This window comes from Adiantum capillus-veneris, chromosome 26 (assembly GCF_014529385.1).
Source record: "Adiantum capillus-veneris isolate H3 chromosome 26, ASM1452938v2, whole genome shotgun sequence".
In the NCBI taxonomy this organism is placed as follows: Eukaryota; Viridiplantae; Streptophyta; class Polypodiopsida; order Polypodiales; family Pteridaceae; genus Adiantum; species Adiantum capillus-veneris.
In genome coordinates this window covers 93,709,690-93,729,321 of record NC_140956.1, presented here as the reverse complement: position 1 = coordinate 93,729,321, position 19,632 = coordinate 93,709,690, and the positions used below count along the sequence as shown (strand labels likewise).

The 19,632-nt window shown below is 43.9% G+C and overlaps 1 protein-coding gene across 2 annotated transcripts in view; it reads right to left on the bottom strand.

The window, feature by feature from the left end:
• Positions 1-19,632, bottom strand: part of LOC147423829 (SNF7 family protein) — a 137,528-nt gene that overhangs the window by 41,037 nt on the left and 76,859 nt on the right. For both annotated transcript variants that reach the window (XM_086502043.1, XM_086502044.1), the window contains exons 3-4: positions 2,925-3,083; positions 2,609-2,791 (exon numbers count right to left, since the gene is read on the bottom strand). In XM_086502043.1, coding sequence (XP_086358169.1) covers positions 2,609-2,791; positions 2,925-3,083 — 342 coding nt within the window. The remainder of the gene's footprint in view (positions 1-2,608; positions 2,792-2,924; positions 3,084-19,632) is intronic.

Here is a 19,632-nt window from a genome sequence, read left to right as displayed (position 1 = left end):
GACGTGACTGCACGACAGAGGAGTTACTCTACTCTTTTGTCACAGATCACCTAGATGGAAAAAAGTCACTCATTTTCCTTTGGATTTCAGGGATACTAATGTGCTCACAATATTCTGCCATATGACTTTATGAATAAAGACGTTGGAAATGGGAATTCCCGAAAACAAATTTGATTTGTGTGTACTCTCTCTTGTGATTTTGTTTGAGTGCAAGATTGAAAGACAAAATGACTGCAACATTTCGGTCTTCAGATTCTATAAGACATGATCGCAATAAGAATTAGTTAATATGACATCAAAGAGGTCTGGTGTGGATATGATGGGATTGCTAAATACGTTGCCAGGAATCATGGCCTTAGAACTGGACAGATTTTATGAGATTTGATTTGAATATGATATGAATGTGCACTGACTACCGTCTTCGTGCAGATGCTAGATTTGTGTCATCTATTGTGTCGGTATTTAGAGAGTCAATGTCTACTAGACTGGTTTATGTCTTCTGTCTATTTTCGCAGGTGTAATCGAGGGCAATTACAGTTCTTTCAAGAAGGGGGTATGTCACAAAATTAGGACGTGGCATGACCAATTGACAACACCTAAAGTTACAACTTATAGGGTCCCATCCAATGGGGCCCTAGGGACAACTAGACAATTAAAGAGAGAAAATCGTGGAAAATACGACGTCGTGGCAGCTGTACGGACGCTCCGCGTTTTGCGCTTGGTAATGACATGGCAGCCGTACGGAATTCCGTTAGCTTTTGGACCTTGGAGCTTTTGATGTTTGAAGCTTTTCATGTATTGTTTTGTGAGAAGCCCTAAAGGGCCTTTAAATTGAAACCCAGGGCCACTCTCTGGCTCAGTTTTGGCTGACGAGCTACAAAGCAGAGAGGACCCCCAAGCCTTGTAACTTTGCTCAAGCATTAATACAAAAATAAATACCGAAAGCGGCACCAGTCTTTGGGGCCAATCTCTCTGGGCATGGAACTACCCCCGGCCATGTCGACTCAATTGAACTGTGATTAAAGTTGTGAAGTGTTTTTAAGTGATTCTCTCGTGTGTCGTGCCAGATTCTCGACTTGGGGTGTCCAAGTCTGTTACACTTGCACTCCATAAGAAATCGTGTTGTGAAAGACAATTGGATTGATTTGAGGGATAGAAGGTGGACTTGAACAATAACCTTTAGGAATCCAAACTATTCTAAACTGACTTGAAGAAAGAACTAACTTGGGTTTGGGATGCCTTCGCCAAAGCATAGGTTTCTTCATAAATAGGTTAGCGTGGCCCAGATATGCTAACTTGTCGTCAAGGTAGGTACGAGGGCCCTCAACCCTCTCAAGATGGCCCAAATAGATCTAGTGCGGGTCTAATTTGACATCTCAAGTCGAGTATGGACCAAGATGAGAATGTGAATGTGGCATGCCATAAGAAAAACAGTGTGGATTAAGATGTGGACGTTTAATCTGAACTATGTGATTGATGATTGTTATTCACAATCGAGCGTGGATTACGTAATGTGCTAGCACATGCTTTGTGAGGGTACTATCTTGTGGCAATGGTCATTTGCATGTTTGCTTGGAAGCAATGTCCACTAAATATTAGTGCTATGTCTGTTTTGCATGTGTAATCAAGGGTGATTACTCTTTCTTTTTTCTTTTGGGTTTGGGGGGAAAGGGGGGGGGGGGGGGGGGCATATATGTCACAAAATGATGACGTGCCATGTCAACTAGAGCAGCACAGGAGCCAAGAGGAGCCAGGTGCAAAGCAACAACAATACAGCCAAAAAACAAGCTAGCTATTACATAAGCGAAATTACAAAAGCCCGTAGGCATTACAATGACCAAGAACTGGTGACAAAAGAAAACTTCTCGGATATACAATGAAATACAAACCATAGGGGGAAAATCACCAACGATGCAGAGATACAAAGAAGGATGATACATCAAAATCCAGAGATGGGAGTGAAGGACAACTCTAGAAGAGAGTTGTAGCAAAAAGAGGCCACCCGGATTTGCAAAAGAGGAAGCCGAAAACTCCATCAAAGAATCTCTAGTATCATACTCCGGATACCTGAGGCTAAAAGGCGCACTCCAACAAAGGATGCACTACCATCGCCCTAACCACTCTGCATCAAATAGTCCAACCCAAAGAGGTGACGGCCACGCACTCCACTTACTATTTTTGGAAAGTAATTGCCCGCATCAACTTTCTAGGCAAGACAAGTGTGCCACCATGTTGCACTTGATATACTTACATTCTAAAGGCATAGAAAGCATTATCTAGAATAATGTAACACTGGCAGCAGTGCATCACGACTACCGAGTCCCCGGTTAAGGTATGTACAAACGCGAGAGCAACCACCGGCAAACACGTGACAATATGGACATTGTAGCATCCATTCCCATGCATCAAAAGGAATAGAAAGTGAATTAAAACTTTTCAATTTACATTATGTATGTGCCACGGCACAACAATGTGGGTTTGGGGGAGGACACAAATTGCGTAGAATATCTTTGTATCAATGGACATCAAATGAAAATACAATACCGACAAACATGATCCTTGCTGCGAAAGTCAGTGGATTTAGAAATAAGACTATGAGAGAGAGAACCTTAATCGGCATGCTGCCATCAGAGACCAACAGTTTTCCTCTTTTCATTCTTATAAGTTCTCTCTTTATGATGCTTGCTTCTTCCTCTCCACCACAAATGTTGTTCAAATGATCCACAGTGGTCACACATGATGTTGTCCAACAGCTCTCAGAAATGGACTTTGTGACATCTGCTATACGTTCCTACGCCGAAGTATATGAGTGTATTAGGAAAAGCACCAAAACAAAACAAAGCCATCCAGTACTGAAAGCAACAACGATGACTAAATTTGGCAGTGTAATTGAGTCTTAACATGATGAAAAACCTGTAAGTTACATGCACAAGAGCTGTCACAACTAGCCGTCCTGGAATTTTAACTTGCATGGTGGTATTGCCCCAAAAAACTCTCTTGCCGATTTGCTGCCAAAACCAGCTTGGCTGTGTCTCTTGAAATTTGTCAAGACTTTGTAAGTCCCCAGAACTAAACATTTCCAGCTGTAAATAAAAACCAGGCAAAGGATTTTGAGTAAGTACTGTTTCCTTGCCAATATTCCATTCTTATGCGTTTAAAATCTCTTATAGCTGCAGAATCGTCATGCAATCTGATTCCTGATGTGCTAAATATCAATTCTGCCATCAAAAAAAAAAATTTAATGCACAAAAATCGGCATGTTTAGAAAATATTTGTACAGGCTTTTACAAACATATAAAAAACTGTCTACAAAAAACCTGCTTTTGTTTAAAAGCCAAAATTTGCTTCTTGTCATTTGAGAAAAATTTTAGTGCCATCAATAGATGAAGTCATTTTGACAGTGAAAAAAACTGACATGCTGCTATTCTCCACCCCTCCTTCAGGTTTCAGTGCCTTAGCGCCCCCCCCCCCCCCCCCCCCCCTTTCTCTCACTCCTCTCTTAGTGTTGTGCTTCTGAACACCCTCCATGCAGCTCAGTGTCCTGCCATGCATGATGCACATGATTGTGGATCCTAACAGCCCCTTTTGTCTTGCCCTCAAGAGTCATTCTTTTCCATCCGCTTTGCTAGCCACCACCCTCTAGGGCCTCCTACCCTGCCCTCTATGCTGAACCCCTTGAGAGTGAAACATTCGCAACAACGTTAAGACTTGGGATTAAGTATACAAGGTAACATCACTTCTTCATCTATCAAAACCCTAACCCTAGTCTCTAGCAGTGCACAACTGCAGAACCCCTCAACATCCCCCCAAAGCGAATCTGTCGTGCGGAAGTTTCTCTAAAGTCTCTTAACTCAGAGAATATGTCCACCTATACGGACCCCTACTACCGCAAGGCTTAAGCACCTTGCAAGGCCTGCGCGCACACACGCATCTTCTAAAGAGGACGAGAATTGTCAGCAGCTTGGGAAACCACCATCGCCATCACCGCCTTTGCGCACTACAGCATTCTGCTGCTGTAGTCACTGCAGCAGCTACAACCAAACCTACCACCCACTTGTATTGTCACCGCTCCTCCTCAACAAGTGCAGCAAACCCTCACTTGCCACCTCGCAAATTTTCCGCACTTACCATCCAATTATGGTGTACACGAGGATTGAAAGACCTAGGCTAGAGGATAGTGAACATACACTGACGGACCACCCCATGGACGGACCACCCCATGGGAGTGGGCCTTGGCAGGAGGGAGAGGTCCCTCTTGAGTAGTTCGACCAGCAGTCTAAAAGGTGTTGATGACAACATACTTAAGAGGTACATACAAATAAGATAGTGCAGCAGTTATCTTAGCCTTTGGAGGTTCAGGTTAGGATTCCACTCAGAGCGATGGCCATGGTTGAGTACCTGCAAGAGATTGCGAACTCCTCGATACATCAGAGGAAGTGCTTTGATTACTCAATGGCTTTGCTTCTACCTCAAATGCTCCGTTGTCCATGTGGTTCCTGGTCGTTTGATTGAATAGGCCCATGAAGATCTCCAACAAATCCTTTGGAGGACAGGGCCCCTAATGGTTGATGGGTTCTTCGTGCAATACTGTGAGAAATGGGGCCCTGTTTCATTAGTCCAAAGGGGTCACCGATGATATTTACTGATTTCAGACGATGCATGGCAAGCATTGGACAGAGTTTGCAATCATGGATGCACAAATAGAGAAAACCTTGACAGGGACACATAGCTTTATGACATATGAGTTTTTCTCTCATATGTGTTATGAGCACGTCTCAAGCTAGAAGAAAGCGAGAGAAGAGGCGCTCACAATGTACAAGAGCTTGGGACTAGATTATAAACTTAATCTTGATTACAAGACTTGATACCTGATTAAGAGGACTTGGTACAAGACTTGCATTACAAGACTCAAGTACAAGACAAGGCTTGATTGCAAGGACAAGACTTGAACATAAGACAAGAGCTAGAAGAGGACTTACCTCGCAAAAGCCTCAGAACTTGTGTTGAGAAGACTAATTACAAGAACAAGAATTAATAACAAGACAAGAACTAGGAGAGGACGTACCTCGCATGAGTCTGTTGGCAAGACTGAAGGGCTTGTAGCCCAAGACCCCTATTTATACTAGTGCTTGAGGAGATTAGACTTTCTAAATTCTTCTTGAGGAGGTTAGAATCTTCTAGAACCCTCTTGATCCTTCTAGCTCTTATAGAACCTTCGAGATCCTTCTTCCACTTTCTACAACTTTCGAGAAACTTCTAGATTCTTTCGAAATCTTCTCCAAGCTTCTAGAAACTTCCCAAAGCTAGCTTCTTGTGTGCATGAAATCCAACCCCCCCCCCCCCCCCCCCCCCCCTTTAGCGACGATTTCCAAGAGGAGCGATGGTGTTCCTTGGCACTGGTACAAGACAAGGATTGATTGCAAGGACAAAGCCTTCAACATAAGACAAGAGCTAGGAGAGGGCTTACCTTGCAGGAGCCTCATAACTTGTGTTGAGAAGACTGTTTACAAGAACAAGAATTGATAACAAGAAAAGAACAAGGAAAGGATCTACCTCGCATGAGTCTCACAACTAGTGCTGACAAGACTGAAGGGCTTGTAGCCCAAGGCCCCTATTTATACTAGTGCTTGAGGAGGTTACTTGAGGAGGTTAGAACTTTCTAGGTTCTTCTTGAACAAGCCAAAAAAAAAAAAAAAGTGATTCTGGTGGTTCTTTCCTTGAGTGATACAAAACACTGCCAAAGCTCTGATACCCATGTAAGGTGCAACGGAAGTGAATGTTGAACTATGCTCAAGATGAGTGCTCCGAATTGTGCTCAAGGTTCCTCTTTCTTACGGAAGGAAGAGCCTTCCGTTCCTTTAGTGAGAGAGTGCAAATGATCACAAACAAAGTGGTGAACACTGTGAATGAAGGTACTGAGAGAGAGAGATAGAGAGAAGAATACGACACCAGAATGTTGTCAAACCCTCCTCCGAAGGCCCCACTCTCTATGACATGAGCGGTCTACTATTGATTGCACTAATCTCTACAATGCTTTGGACCTGCCGACGATGTCGAGGACGATGAGGACGACGACTAGACGGGCTGAAATCTGAAAAACGCTAATGGCTGAAATCTGCAAATCTTGTATCTGCTGAATTCTGATCTATGCCAGTGACGATGTCGATGGCAACCATGCGACGACGACGCGCTGAAAACACAGATGCTGAAATCTGTGTTTTCCGGGCTGAAACTGCAAACTACGCTGGATCTGACCGTGTGGCGAGGATCTGCTGCGGGAAGGTGAGATCTGCGAGGTTTGGGACTCTTACTGCGGTGTCTGACTGCTGAAAACTGAAAACGTTGATGCTATTCGGGGTCTTGTCGCAATGAATCTGCAAAACGCTGGTGGGTCATGCTGATGCAAAAACGCTAGGGCTGATTTTCGTCTTGATGGAAAAACGCTACGGGATCTGTTGGTACTACTGTCGCCAGGTTGCTGCAATGCAAAAACGCTGGCTTGGGATGGCTGAAAACGCTAGGCTTGCAAATTGCAAAACACTAGGTTGTTGTTGGGGGTGTATCTTGCTGAGAAGGTGCCTGTTCAACCTTGGTTCCTGCTACCTCTTCTGCCAGAAATGCTAGCGCTAGGGTTTTCTTATGTACTTGCTTGCTAAATTTGCCCTACCTAGTTCCCAACAAAAGTCACTTAAAAATAATAACTGAAAATTGGCTAAAATAGGGAAAAAAGGTATATGCACTGTAAGAATGCTCATGATGGGTTCCGATGGAAATCTGATGATCATGCTATGTGCAACCAAAGGATATGCATCTAATCTAAGTGTCTGGACATGCACGGTCTGTGAACAAACTCACAAAAGTGCCAGATCACTTCCTAATCTAGGATGACTGAACTGAACTGAACCCATGTCATAAAGTAGCTTGTCCACGTACACATAGGGTTAGATGTGCACGTGAAATCCACTTCGCATCTAAAGGGGTGTAATTCTTGAACTTGACTAAATACTTTTGATGTAGTCTTTCGGACTTTAGTTGTCTCTCGGAGTGGTGTATTATCTGTGGTGTATTATCTGTTCTGGTTAAAAGATTTTCTCAATCTTTTTGACTTCTGGAGGATCTTCTTGTACTAGAGCCGTTGGAGGAGGACCAACATATGGTCAGAGGAGACTTACATGAAAAGCATTACGGATGCGCCAATGAGAAGGCAAATCCAATCTGAAAGTCACTTCATTGACTTTGTCTATAATCTTCAAAGGGCCGTGAAATCTATGGAAAAGTTTTACAACTTTCTCTTTTTCAAACTGCTTTTTCAATCTAGCTTTCTCAAACTTAAGTAGGACATATTGTCCTTTCTCAAGATTGAGATTTCTTTTGTGCTTGTCTGCTTTTTTTTCTTTTGTTGCTCTTGAGTATGAAGAATCGCTTGTTTTATTTGTTGATAGGCAGTATCAATATCACACACAAATTCGGGTCTGCGGCGGCAAAGATGTTTTCTTTGGTAACCAAAATAGGGAGTAAGAGTGGCTTTCCATATATGATTTCGAATGGAACTTTACCAGTTGAGGAATGTATGGTATTATTATATGCAAACTCAACTAACGGTAAGTATTGTTCCCATTTGGATCGTCTTTTTGAAACATAGCACTTGAGAAAGTCTAAAACAGTGGCGTAAGCCATTTCGCTTTGACCATCTGTTTGAGGATGATAAGCTGATGAAAATCCAATCTTCGTTTCCAAATTCTCGAATAGTGCTTGCCAAAATAAACTAGTCATGCGATGATCTCTATCGCTGACAATAGTTTTTGGCAATCCATGATGTTTAAAAATCTGAGCTAGAAATATTCTAGCCATGTGATCAGCTTTGATCGTCTTCTTAACTGGAAGGAAATGTGCTTACTTATTAAATCTGTCTACTACAGTCCAGTACAGGCCACCACGGCCCTCGGAGTATGAACAAATGAAGATGCAGAATCAACAGCAAGTTGATGCTTGTGCTAAGCAAATGCTCCAGTATTCGAAGGATGCCCAGTATGCAAAATTTTTGACCAAGCATCTAATCAACGAAATGCATACTCGGTGCATACAGCCATCGACTCACTTTTAAAGTCGGCATTGAAGAAACCCATCAAGCCAAAGGCCCGCTTCTTTAGAAATTTCTCCTTAGCCTGCCCTGAAAATTGATGTCCACCTGAGCATGTCTGCCAGTCAAAGCCTATGCCAGTACTGTCATTGTAATTAGGCATATTTTCTGCATTAAATTTCCACTCGCTTGCAAGACATGGACCGTTTGTGGACCTCCATTTCTCCAATTTCCTATTTAAAGTTTTCTGTTGGCGTAACATTTTGATAACACCTTCAGCATACACAACCCATGCAACTAAACCTTCAGAATCTTCAGTGCCCTTGCACTTCTGCCACGTAAATCCATGTGCAAAATGCACGCCTACCTCGTTGTTTGGGGAAGCTCCCTGATATACTTTGTGGTATAGCAGGAGACATTCTTCATACATTTCAGGCCTCAGCCCCTTTAAACGCATCTTCTCCTTTTGGTGGCGCTTGTAAAGACATACCCTAAGCCACTCCTCATCTGAGAAATCATCATCACATAGGAGCTTCCGATCCTGGCCAACCAAGCAAAGCCCATATTCAGTATGAAAATCTTCCTTGGTGAAGCAAAATTTTGTTTGAGTGGGTAAGGCCACTTGTGGTACTGTCCACCTCCCTGTAAAAACATATATGAATGCATGTTAGTATGTAATGAGCCATAATTAAACTTGTTTTATCAACAATAAGAAGTGGTTGAAATGATTTTTGCACCATTCTCGGTGGTACTGCAAAATTTTTAAGTGGTGGTGTACCACTAAATGGTTCTCAACCACTTAAAACTGGTTAGGTAACACTAAAAAGTCCTGCTACACCACTATTTGTTGGTGATACATCACCTTTTGGTGTTTCTTCACCACTTTAAAGTGGTACTCCAGCACATAAAAGTGGGCTGAACCATTGTTCAGTTGTGCTACACCGATGTGAATTGTTGTACACAACTTAAAACTGCTGCTACACTCCTAAAAAGTGGTGCTACACCAACAGGTGTACGCTAAAGATGAACTTGATGATGTGATAGAACGACAAGTCAACCAAATATTGAGGACCACAAAGTATTCAAGGAGCGCAACCAAGGAGCAGACTACCCGCATTACTTGGGTGGTCAGTCTTCTTTTGCAAATGCACGAAAGCCAAAGAAGCGCGTACATTTTGAGGGTGTTTCCAGTTCATCCTCATCTGCTTCTAACAGTTCAGATACCTCCTCAGACTCTAGTGACGAGGATCGAAAGAGCAGGAAACGAAGAAAGCTTCAGAGACATGGTAAGAACAAGAAGAAGGCCACAAAGAGCAAATCCCGCGTAAGATGTCAGAAATTTTCTAACAGTTTTGAGAATGATTCATCCTCTTCTGAGAGTTTGGACTCTGACGACCAAATGTTTTATTCTAAGAGGAAGCACTTCTATCGAGCCAATTAATACAACTTTCTCAAGGATAAGAGCAAAAAGACCAAAGAATTCAAGGACAAGTACTAAAATTTGATACCTTTTCAGGTTTTCAAGATGCTCACAAGGCCCTTTTTTTTGTTTCAACAATTTCACATAGCTTTTTATGGAGGCTACTCAAAGCACTCCAAGATTAGGAGGGCAACAATCTATTTGAAAGGAAATGCACAAACATGGTGGTCCACTCTTTAGTTACGAAAAGAAGAACCGACAAAGTGGTTACAATTCAAGCGACTTTTTATTTCCTCTTGGCTCACTCAAAAGTACGAACGTGATGTGATTACCGCTTAGAATCATCTTTGGATGACCAAGGGAGATACTTTGGATATTTATTGCGAGAGATTTTGGGATGCTTTTCTACCTGCCTCTTTTTTTTTTTAAATCACCTTTGAACTCGCAAATCGAATGATTTTGCTGTGGAATTCCCAAAGAGATACGAGATTATTGCTTAATACAGATGTCACATGCACATCTAACCCTATGTGCATGTGGACAAGTTTCTTCAGGTCTAGGGTTCAGGTTAGCTTAGGAAGTGTTCTGGCACCTTTGTGAGCTTGTGCGCAGGCTGTGCATGTCCTGGCACGTAGTTGCATATCCTCTTGTTGCACACAGCATGATCATCAACATTACAGTCAGTACCCATCATGAGCATTTTACAATGCACAGAACACATTTTCCATTTTTCACTTATTATTAATAAGGGGTAGGGCAACTTTGCTAAACAAGTATAAATAAAAACCTAGCACTAGCACTTTCTGGCAGAAGAGGCAACAGACGACCACCAACTTACAGTCAGCAAGACCGGTAGGTGACCTGTCACAAACTGGTAACATGGCATGCTCGGACACAATCACAACAAGGTACAGGCCCAGAAAATGCGGCGACAGGGTGACGTGGCAGTACCGTATGGAAGCTCCGTGATTTGCGGTGCAAAAAGCGGCCAGCTGTACGAAAATTTTGCTTTTGCGCTGGCTGCAAATTGCGTAGGCTGAATTGGCTGCTTTTGGGCTCAGTTGCTTTATTTTAGAGAAGCTTTTGATTATTGTTTTTGGGGCTCTGCTTTTGAGCATCCCTTGTAACCTACAAATTAGTGGACAGCGCCTCACTTCTCAGTGCATCTGGACGCAGAGTCTGAGAGTGAGAACCCTCCCACTCTCTTGTACTTTGAGCACAATTAATACAAAAAGAAATACCGAAAGAGGCGCCAGTCTTTGGGGCCAATATCTCTAGGCACGGAACTCCACCGGGCCGAGTCAAATCAAGTGTGAATTGTGAACTGTTTTGAAGTGAATCTCTGCTGTGTCACGGTAGAATCTTGACTTGGGGTGTCCAAGTTTGTTACACTTGTATCAAAGCGCGGCCAATTTATCTTCTACCGGGAAATCCGATCCTTTTCTCGCGACACTTACGGATTCCAACAAAGAGCAGTCGACTTCCTTTGTGTCTCGGGATGCGGGAAGAGATCACGAAGAAGATTCTCACGAAGAGTACAGCCCACCTCGGCCTACTCAAGCAGAGATTGAAGAGATGGAACGTCGCCAATTGGTTGACGACGCGACAAAGATGATGATCAACATTGCGAAGGATCCGAAATTTGCAAAACTTTTGAACTCAAACATCCTTCGAAGAAGTGCACGCCCAACGGCAAAAATCCACAGAGCCACTCATCAAACGGGCACTCAAAAAACCTCCAACTCCGAGGATGTTTACAGGGCAAGAATTGGAAGAGGTGGTTGATACATGGATTAGACAGCTTTTTGACGCGAACAACAAAGCCAACAAGCACGACGAAAAGCAGAAGAAAGGAACCGACTTCCCAGGATATTTGGGTAGTCAGTCTACCTTTGCATCGGCAAGAAAGCAGAAGAAGCGTGTGCGATTTGAAGGAGTATCTAGTTCTTCTTCTTCTAGCAGTTCTTCTAGCTCTTCTGACTCGAGCGAAGAAGACAAGAAAGGGAAAAAGCGAAGCAAAAAGCAAACCTTCGGAAAGGGCAAGAAAAAGGCAAAGAAGCCTAAGTTTCGCCAAGTTTCTGACAGTTCTATAGAGGACTCATCCTCAGATAGTTCGGACTCCGACGATCACAAATTTTACGCAAAGAAGAAGCGTTTCTATAAAGCCAACCAGTATGACTTCCTCAAGGATAAAAGCAAGCAAGTTCGAGAATTTAAACAAGGTGGACAGTCAATTAAGTTTGACACTTTTTCTGGATTTCGAGATGCTTCGAGGGCTTTGGCCTTCATACAACAGTTTGATATAGCTTTCTTTGGAGGGCATTACTCAGAGCCATAGTTTTTTATAACGTCAACCATGCGGCATACACGAGCGGATATGGAAGCCCACCACAAGCCAGGTTCAGACCCCCCTGAAGATTCAATATGTGGGATACCATATGGCACCGTAAAAAACACTAGAGAGTAGCACAAAAACCATAGAATGCAAGTTTAAACTTTAAAACACTAGAGAGCACTGGAGTAACACAAAACCACAGAATACATGAAAACTTTAAAGTTTAAAGTATAAACATCATAAACAATTAAATTTTACCGGATTATTCAATTCGTTGCCCATGTATGGAAAAGGCAATCATACATCAATCATGCTCGTACGCGTCCGGAAGCATGGTTGGCCAATCGGGCGTGTGAGAAAAAAACTATGCTCAGAACATTCCAAGATTCGGAGGGCTACCTCTTTCTTCAAGGGAAATGCTCGAACATGGTGATCCACCCTTCTATTGAACAAGGAAGCGCCAGTTAAATGGCTGAAACTCAAAAGGCTTTTTATTTCTTCTTGGCTGACTTGGGAGTACTAACGAGATATACGAACTACTTGGAATCATCTTCAAATGACCAAGAGAGATTCTCTGGACGCATATTGCAAGAGATTTTGGAGCTCTTTTCTACCACCCTCTTCATTTAAGAAGATCTTGTTTAAAGAACAGATTGAGCAATTTTGTTGCGGACTTCCTACAGAGATCCGAGATCATTGCTTAGAACAAAGTCAGATCCTATTCAAGAATTGCTGGGTCATGCAAAACGGGGTTTTTCCATACATTCAGGCAATCTGACATACCCCACATATGAGATCATGACTCAGACAACCGAACAGACTTCTAATAATGAAAGTAGAAGGAAGAAGAGCCCCCAAGAAAAGAAAGATAAGGATTCGTGACCCCGGCTCACTCCTCGGGAGAGGGCCAACTACATCAAAGAGGGGTAGTGTTTTGGATGCGGGGAACATGGGCACATCTCCGCGAAGTGCCCTAAAAAGGCACAACAAGAACAGAAGAGAAGAAAGGCTAGAGAGTTTGAAAGCAGCTGAGGAACGTGGACGAAAAGGCAAGATGAAAGCAAGACTCGTTCCAAACTGCATGGGTGCTGACCCGAGCACGATTGATGAAAGTACAGAACTTTGTCGAGCTTGGGGCAAAGTAAAAGATCAAGAAGCCTGATTTTCTTTGATGGAGGAGCCTAGGCCAACTTCATTTCACCTGAATTGGCGGCACGGCGGAGATTACACACGATCGGATGGGACCAGAAGCAAAGGTAGTTCTAGCGATGTGGCCATTACACCTGTCATTGGCAAACGCGACGGCAGGCTAACGTGGCAGTACCGTACGGCAGCAACGTGATTTGCGGCGCAAAAAGCGGCCAACTGTACGAAAATTTTGCTTTTGCGTTGGCTAGAAATTGCGTGGGCTGAATTGGCTGCTTTTGGGGCTCAGTTGCTTTATTTTAGAGAAGCTTTTGATTACTACTTTTGGAACTCTGCTTTTGGGCATCCCTTGTAACCTATAAATTAGTGGGTAGGGCCTCACTTCTCATAGCATCTGGACGTAGAGTCTGAGAGTGAGAACCCTCCCACTCTCTTGTACTTTGAACACAGATTAATACAAAAAGAAATACCAAAAGGGGCGCCAGTGTTTGGGGCCAATATCTCTAGGCACAGAACTCCGCCGGGCCGAGTCAAATCAAGTGTGAATTGTGAACTATTTTTAAGTGACTCTCTGTTGTGTCGCAGTAGAATCTTGACTTGGGGTGTCCAAATCTGTTACATGACCTAGCGTTTCCAGCCAACAACAGATCAAGACTAGCGTTTGGCTTCAGTTTCAACCTAGCATTTTCAGCAATACCAGATCAGCCCTGGCGTTTTGTAAATCCCAGATCAGGCCTGGCGTTTTTGCATCTTGCATCAGCGTTTTGCAAATTCCCCGCGACAGATTGGCCCCTAGCATCAGCGTTTTCAGTTTTTAGCACTTAGACACAGCAAATCCCGCCCCTAGCCTCGCAGATCTCACCTACCCGCAGCAGTTCCTCACCGCACGGTCAGATCAGCCAGCGTTTTCAGTTTCAGCCCGATGTCCGCAGATTTCAGCATCTGAGTTTTCAGTGCTTCGTCGCCATCGCTGTCTTTGCCAACACAGTGTTAGAATTCAACAGTTAGCAGATTTGCAAATTTCAGCCGCTAGCATATTCAGATTTCAGCCCGTTCGTCATCGTCGTCGACATCGCTGGCAAGTCCATTGCATCTAGACCATTGTACCAGATTCGTGCAATCAATAGCATAGACCTCTCTCGCCATAGAGAGGGGGGCCCTTGGAGGAGGATTTGACGACCGTCTGGTGTCGTATTCTTCTCTCTCTCTCTCTCTCTCTCTCTCTCTCTCTCTCTCTCTCTCTCTCTCTCTCTCTCTCTCTCTCTCTCTCTCTCTCTCTCTCTCTCTCTCTCAGTCTCAACACCTTCATTCACAGTGTTTACCACTTGTTTGTGATCATTTGCACTCTCTCACTAAAGGAACGGAAGGCTCTCCCTTCCGTAGTTAAAAGGAGCCTTGAGCACAGTTCGTAGCACTCATCTTGAGCTAAGTTCAACATTCACTTCCGCTGCACCTTACATTGGTATCAAAGCTTTGACAGTGTTCTGTATCACTCAAGGAAAGAACCACAAGATTTTTTTTTGCTTATTGCGGTCGCACGTAACCCAAGTCCACTTGGGAGTGTCGATTCCTAAACGTGTTTTTGAAGAGTGACAAGAATCACCCGAAGCAGAATGGATACTTTGCATGGAGGTGATGAGCATGGAGGTGGCCAAGAAGAATTTTCCCACCAGGAGGTTTTTCCGACCCTCCCCCTTCCCCATCTACGCCAAGGGTTGCACCAAATCCTATGGAGGCTTTGGTAAAGACGATGGACATGATGTTGCGCCACCTTGGATCGCGAGTGTGAGCGCGCTTGGCGGCCGAGGAAAGAAAGGCAACCTTGGACCGCGAGCGTGATCAAGCGCGCTTCGCGGCCGAGGAAAGAATTGTCTAGCCTCCCCTTGTGCCTCTTTTCACCCATTGAGAGCGGACCATGCACTTAGCGGCCGGCGAATCGACGTGAGGTGGGAAAAGCAACCTTGGTGTGAGCGCAAGGCCGCCAAGGGTTGCGTCCGCGGAAAAGAGTAGAACTCGGATGAAGAGAAGATCCTTCTCAAACACAGATTGCAAGCGAAAGAAAACCCGCAAGAACCCAAGAACCCAAGAACCAAGAAAAGAGTAGAACTCGGGTGAAGAGAAGATCCTTCTCAAACACAGATTGCAAGCGAAAGAAAACCCCCAAGAACCCAAGTTCCTCATGAACTTAAGAACCAAAGACCACAAGAACCCACAAGAACCCAAGACTTCAGTGGATGGTCATCACTCGAAGCGGAATGGATACTTCGCTTCAGAATGATGAGCATGAGAGAGACGAAGAAGAATTTTCCCCACCAAGAGGTTTTTCCAACCCTCCCCCTTCTCCATCTACGCCAAGGATTGCACTAACTCCTATGGAGGAGTTGGAGTAGATGTTTATGGAAAGCAAGTTAGAACGCGAAGCAAGAAATGTAGAAAGAAAAGCAGAAATGGATCGCAGACACGCAAAAAGAAGAGCAGAAAGAAAGGCAGCCATAGAACATGAGCATGAACAAGCGCGAGACATGCAAGAGTTGTTGCGATTCTTTTCTCAAGTGCAAGCACAGATGCAAGTGATTCGGGAAAAGGAAACTCTCTCAGTCCCTTCTTCTCCCAAGCATAACACACAGGATTTGCATGATTATGAGAAGCATGATGATCATTTGGATGATAATGATGAACATGATGATTTGCATGATCACGATGTCATTTCTCACAAGCATGATGATTTGCATGAAGAAGATGTGATTGTTCACAAGAAGGATGAGTTAGTTGATGCTTTTTCTAGCGAAGCTAACACCGTTATAGATTCAATATATCCCAAATAACCGATCTTGGCTCTCGAGCCTAGGTCCACGGAACCCTCACAGGAAGTATTATGTGTTCGCATGATTCATACGCACGCATTGTTCGAGTGTTTCATTTGTGATCGTTTCCTGTATTTTCGTCAGCATCTTTATGTGATCCCTTTTCCTAGGCATGACATATTGTATGTTGAGCACGTTTCACTCATGAATGAGTACGAATGTATGCGGATTGTTCATGAAAAGCTGAAAAGTATGCATTCAAGGAAGTCACATTCCATGTCTCTTCCTTGGCATGACACATTTGTAGAAAGAGCACATGAAAGTATGAGCACCAAGCATGGGCATTTCCATTGTGAATTGCCACAGTTGATTGCTTTAGATCAGAAGAGAAAGATTCGATCTCATTGTTTTCAAGTGTGTGGTGAACGGGTTGGCACTCCGTCTCTTTGTTCATCTACATTGCATGCACCATCTTTGAGGAAGACAAGATTTTTTCCACTCACTTTACATGGAATAGGTATGTTCATGGTTTTGTGTTGGAAGTGGTTTGAGGAATTTTCAGCCATGGAGATTCTTGAAAAAGGATGAAGCGTGACTCTAGACGAAGTTGAAGCATCGAAGGAGCCACAGAAGACTTTGTGTCGCTTTCAGCGCGGCCCAAAGAAGCAAGCGTTGCAGACCTTTATGAAGTTCAAGTACCGCACGCCCCACACATCAGAGTGGGCCGGCGAAGAGTCCCTTCTAGGATTCCGGATGCTATTGGCGATCTCGCTCGACGCCATACAGTTTCGTACCAGTACCTTACTTTGAAAAGGAGGGGATGTCACGTGACACATCCAACCTATGTGTCCGTGGACAACCTACAGCATGATCAGGGTTCAATCAATCCAGTCAATCTAGATTAGAAGTGATCCGGCACTTTTGTGAGTCTATTCGTAGACCGTGCATGACCATTCACTTAGTGTAGATGCATATCCTCTGGTTGCACACAGCATGATCATAAGCATTCCAATCAGAATCCTTCAGGGGAATTTTCCACAGCATTTAGCTTATTTTACCTATTTTTGACATTTTTCACTTATTATTTTTAAGTGACTTTTGTTGTTATTTTTCAGTGACTTTTGTTGGAAAGTAGGTAGGGAAAATTGAGTAGGTTTGTATATAAGCAAACCTAGACTAGCACTAATTGGCGGAAGAGGCAACAGGAGCACGCGCTCAACAGGCAACTTCTCAGTAGAACCCCCCCAGAGACCTAGCGTTTTTGGAGCAGAAGCCAAGACCTAGCGTTTTCATCACCAGATCAGCCAGCGATTTGCTTTTGAAGATTCCGGCAACAGTAGAACCTCAGATCAGCCTAGCGTTTTGCATTTTGCAGAGGAACCGGCCACAACAGCAGAATTTCAGCCCTAGCGTTTTTGGTTTGCAGATCAGCCCCGGCATTTTGCAGCTTTACCGCGACGGAACAGCAAGGAACCTCAACGTTTTCAATTTTGAGCAGTTAGCACCCGCTAATCAAGTCCCAAACCTCGCAGATCTCACCTTCCCGCAGCAGATCCTTGCCGCACGGTCAGTTTCCGCAAGGTTTACAGTTTCAGCCCTGAAAACGCAGATTTCAGCATCTGCGTTTTCAGCGCGTCGTCGTCGTACCGTCGTCATCAACATCGTCACCGACATAGAGTCAGAATTCAGCAGATACCAGGTTTGCAGATTTCAGCCCTTAGAGTTTTCAGATTTCAGCTCGTCTCATCGTCGTCGACATCGTCGGCAAGTCCAAGCATTGTAGAGATTTGTGCAATTATAAGTAGACCGCTCTCGCCATAGAGAGTGGGGCCTTCGGAGGAGGGTTTTACAACGTCTTTGGTGTCGTATTCTCTTCTCCCTCTATCTCTCAATCTCATACACTTGCACGCACAGTGTCCATTCACTTTGTTTGTGATCATAGCACTCTCTCATTAAGAACGGAAGGCTCTCCCTTCCATCAGAACAAAAAGGAACCTTGAGCACAGTTCGGAGCACTCATCTTGAGCAAAGCGCAAGCATTCAATCCGTTGCACCTTACACGACTTGGAATTACGCCCAAGAAAATGGGGCCACAGGTGAAGGCTATTCTAGCGGCACCCGGACGAGATGTTGCCATTACACCTGTCATTGGCAAACTTCGTTTGCATTGTCAGGGGTATTTAGGGCATAAGAACTTTTACATCATGGCTTTGGAAGGGTGTGACGTCCTCCTAGGAATCCATTGGTTCCACAAGAACAATGTCGTGGTCGATTGTAGGGCCAGGAAAGCTACTTTGAAGAATGAGAAGGGCAGAGAGATTCTACTTGATGTGAAGTTGAAGGCCGAGTCCATCCCACTTGTATCGGCTTCGGCCATTTCCAAATTAATGAAATCCAATCTTTTTGTTTACTCGATCTTCTTGAAGGAACTGAATGATGAGCAAAGGTCAAATATTCATGATTTAGAAAAGGAACGACGAGAATGTTTACACGCACAGGCTGACTGTTTCTCTGAACGCCTACCAGGCAAGTTACCTCCTTCTCGTCCCTAGGATCACACGATTGATTTGATTCCCGGTAGTACACCACCGAACCAGCCACCTTATCGAGTTAGCTAAGCCCAAAATGAAGAAATAATGAACCAAGTAAGAGAACTTCTTGAAAAGGGTCTCATCCGACCTAGCACTTCACCTTTCTGTTCACCAGAATTGCTGATACTAAAGAAAGATGGATCTTGGAGAATGTGCATGGATCTTCCCAAGGATCGATGATATTCTGGACAGACTTCAAGGGTCCTCTTGTTTCAGCAAAATTGGTCTTCTAAAGAGTGGATATCATCAGATCCGAATTGCTCCGGGAGACGTCTACAAGACAGGTTTTAGGACAACTTTTGGTTTGTACGAATATTTGATTATGCAATTTGGCCTTATGAATGCTCCAGCGACATTCAAGCGAATGATGGAAAGGATTTTTAGAGAGTACCGATCGTTTGTGGGCACTTTCTCTAACGACATCATCTTCTCCTCCAAGAATGAAGCAGAACACAGACACCACCTGTTGCAAGTCTTCCAAGCATTGCGGAAGCATAAATTGGTTATTAATGCGAAAAAGAGCGTATTTTTCTTGCCTGCTGAGATACACTTTTTGGGACACATTGTCTCAGCAGAAGGGGTAAAGATGGATCCAGCCAAAATTGAGACTATTCGTGATTGGCCTGATGTAAAGAATGTTCATGAAGTTCGAAGCTTTCTAGGCTTGTGTTCATATTATCACCGGTTTATTCAAAAATTTGCAGAGATAGCTTCTCCCTTGCATATGCTAACTCAGAAAGGAGTTCCGTTTGCTTGGGGACAAACAAAAATTGCAGCATTTCGGACTCTCAAGGAAAAGTTGACTACAAGACAAGTGTTGGCCTTGCCAGACTTGCAAAATCCATTCGAAGTTTACTGTGATGCTTATGGTCGCAGTCTGAGAACAGTTTTGATGCAAGAAGGCCACATCAATGCTTATGAGAGCTGTAACAGACTTGGACACTCCAAGTCAAGAATCTACCGCGACAGCACCAAATAACCACTTTTCAAAACAGTTCACAGTTCACAGTTTACTCGACACTCGCCCGGCAAACTTCCGTGTCTAGAGATATTGGCCCCAAAGACTGGCACCCCTTTCGGTATTTCTTTTTGTATTAATCTGAGTTCAAAGTACAAGAGTGCGGGCAGGCGCTCACACTCAAACTCTGCGTCCAGATGCTCTGAGTTGTGAGAGGCCTGCTCACATATTTAAAGATTACAAGGGATGCCAAAAGCAGAGCCCCAAACGCTGAAAATCAAAAGCTCTGTGGTAAATA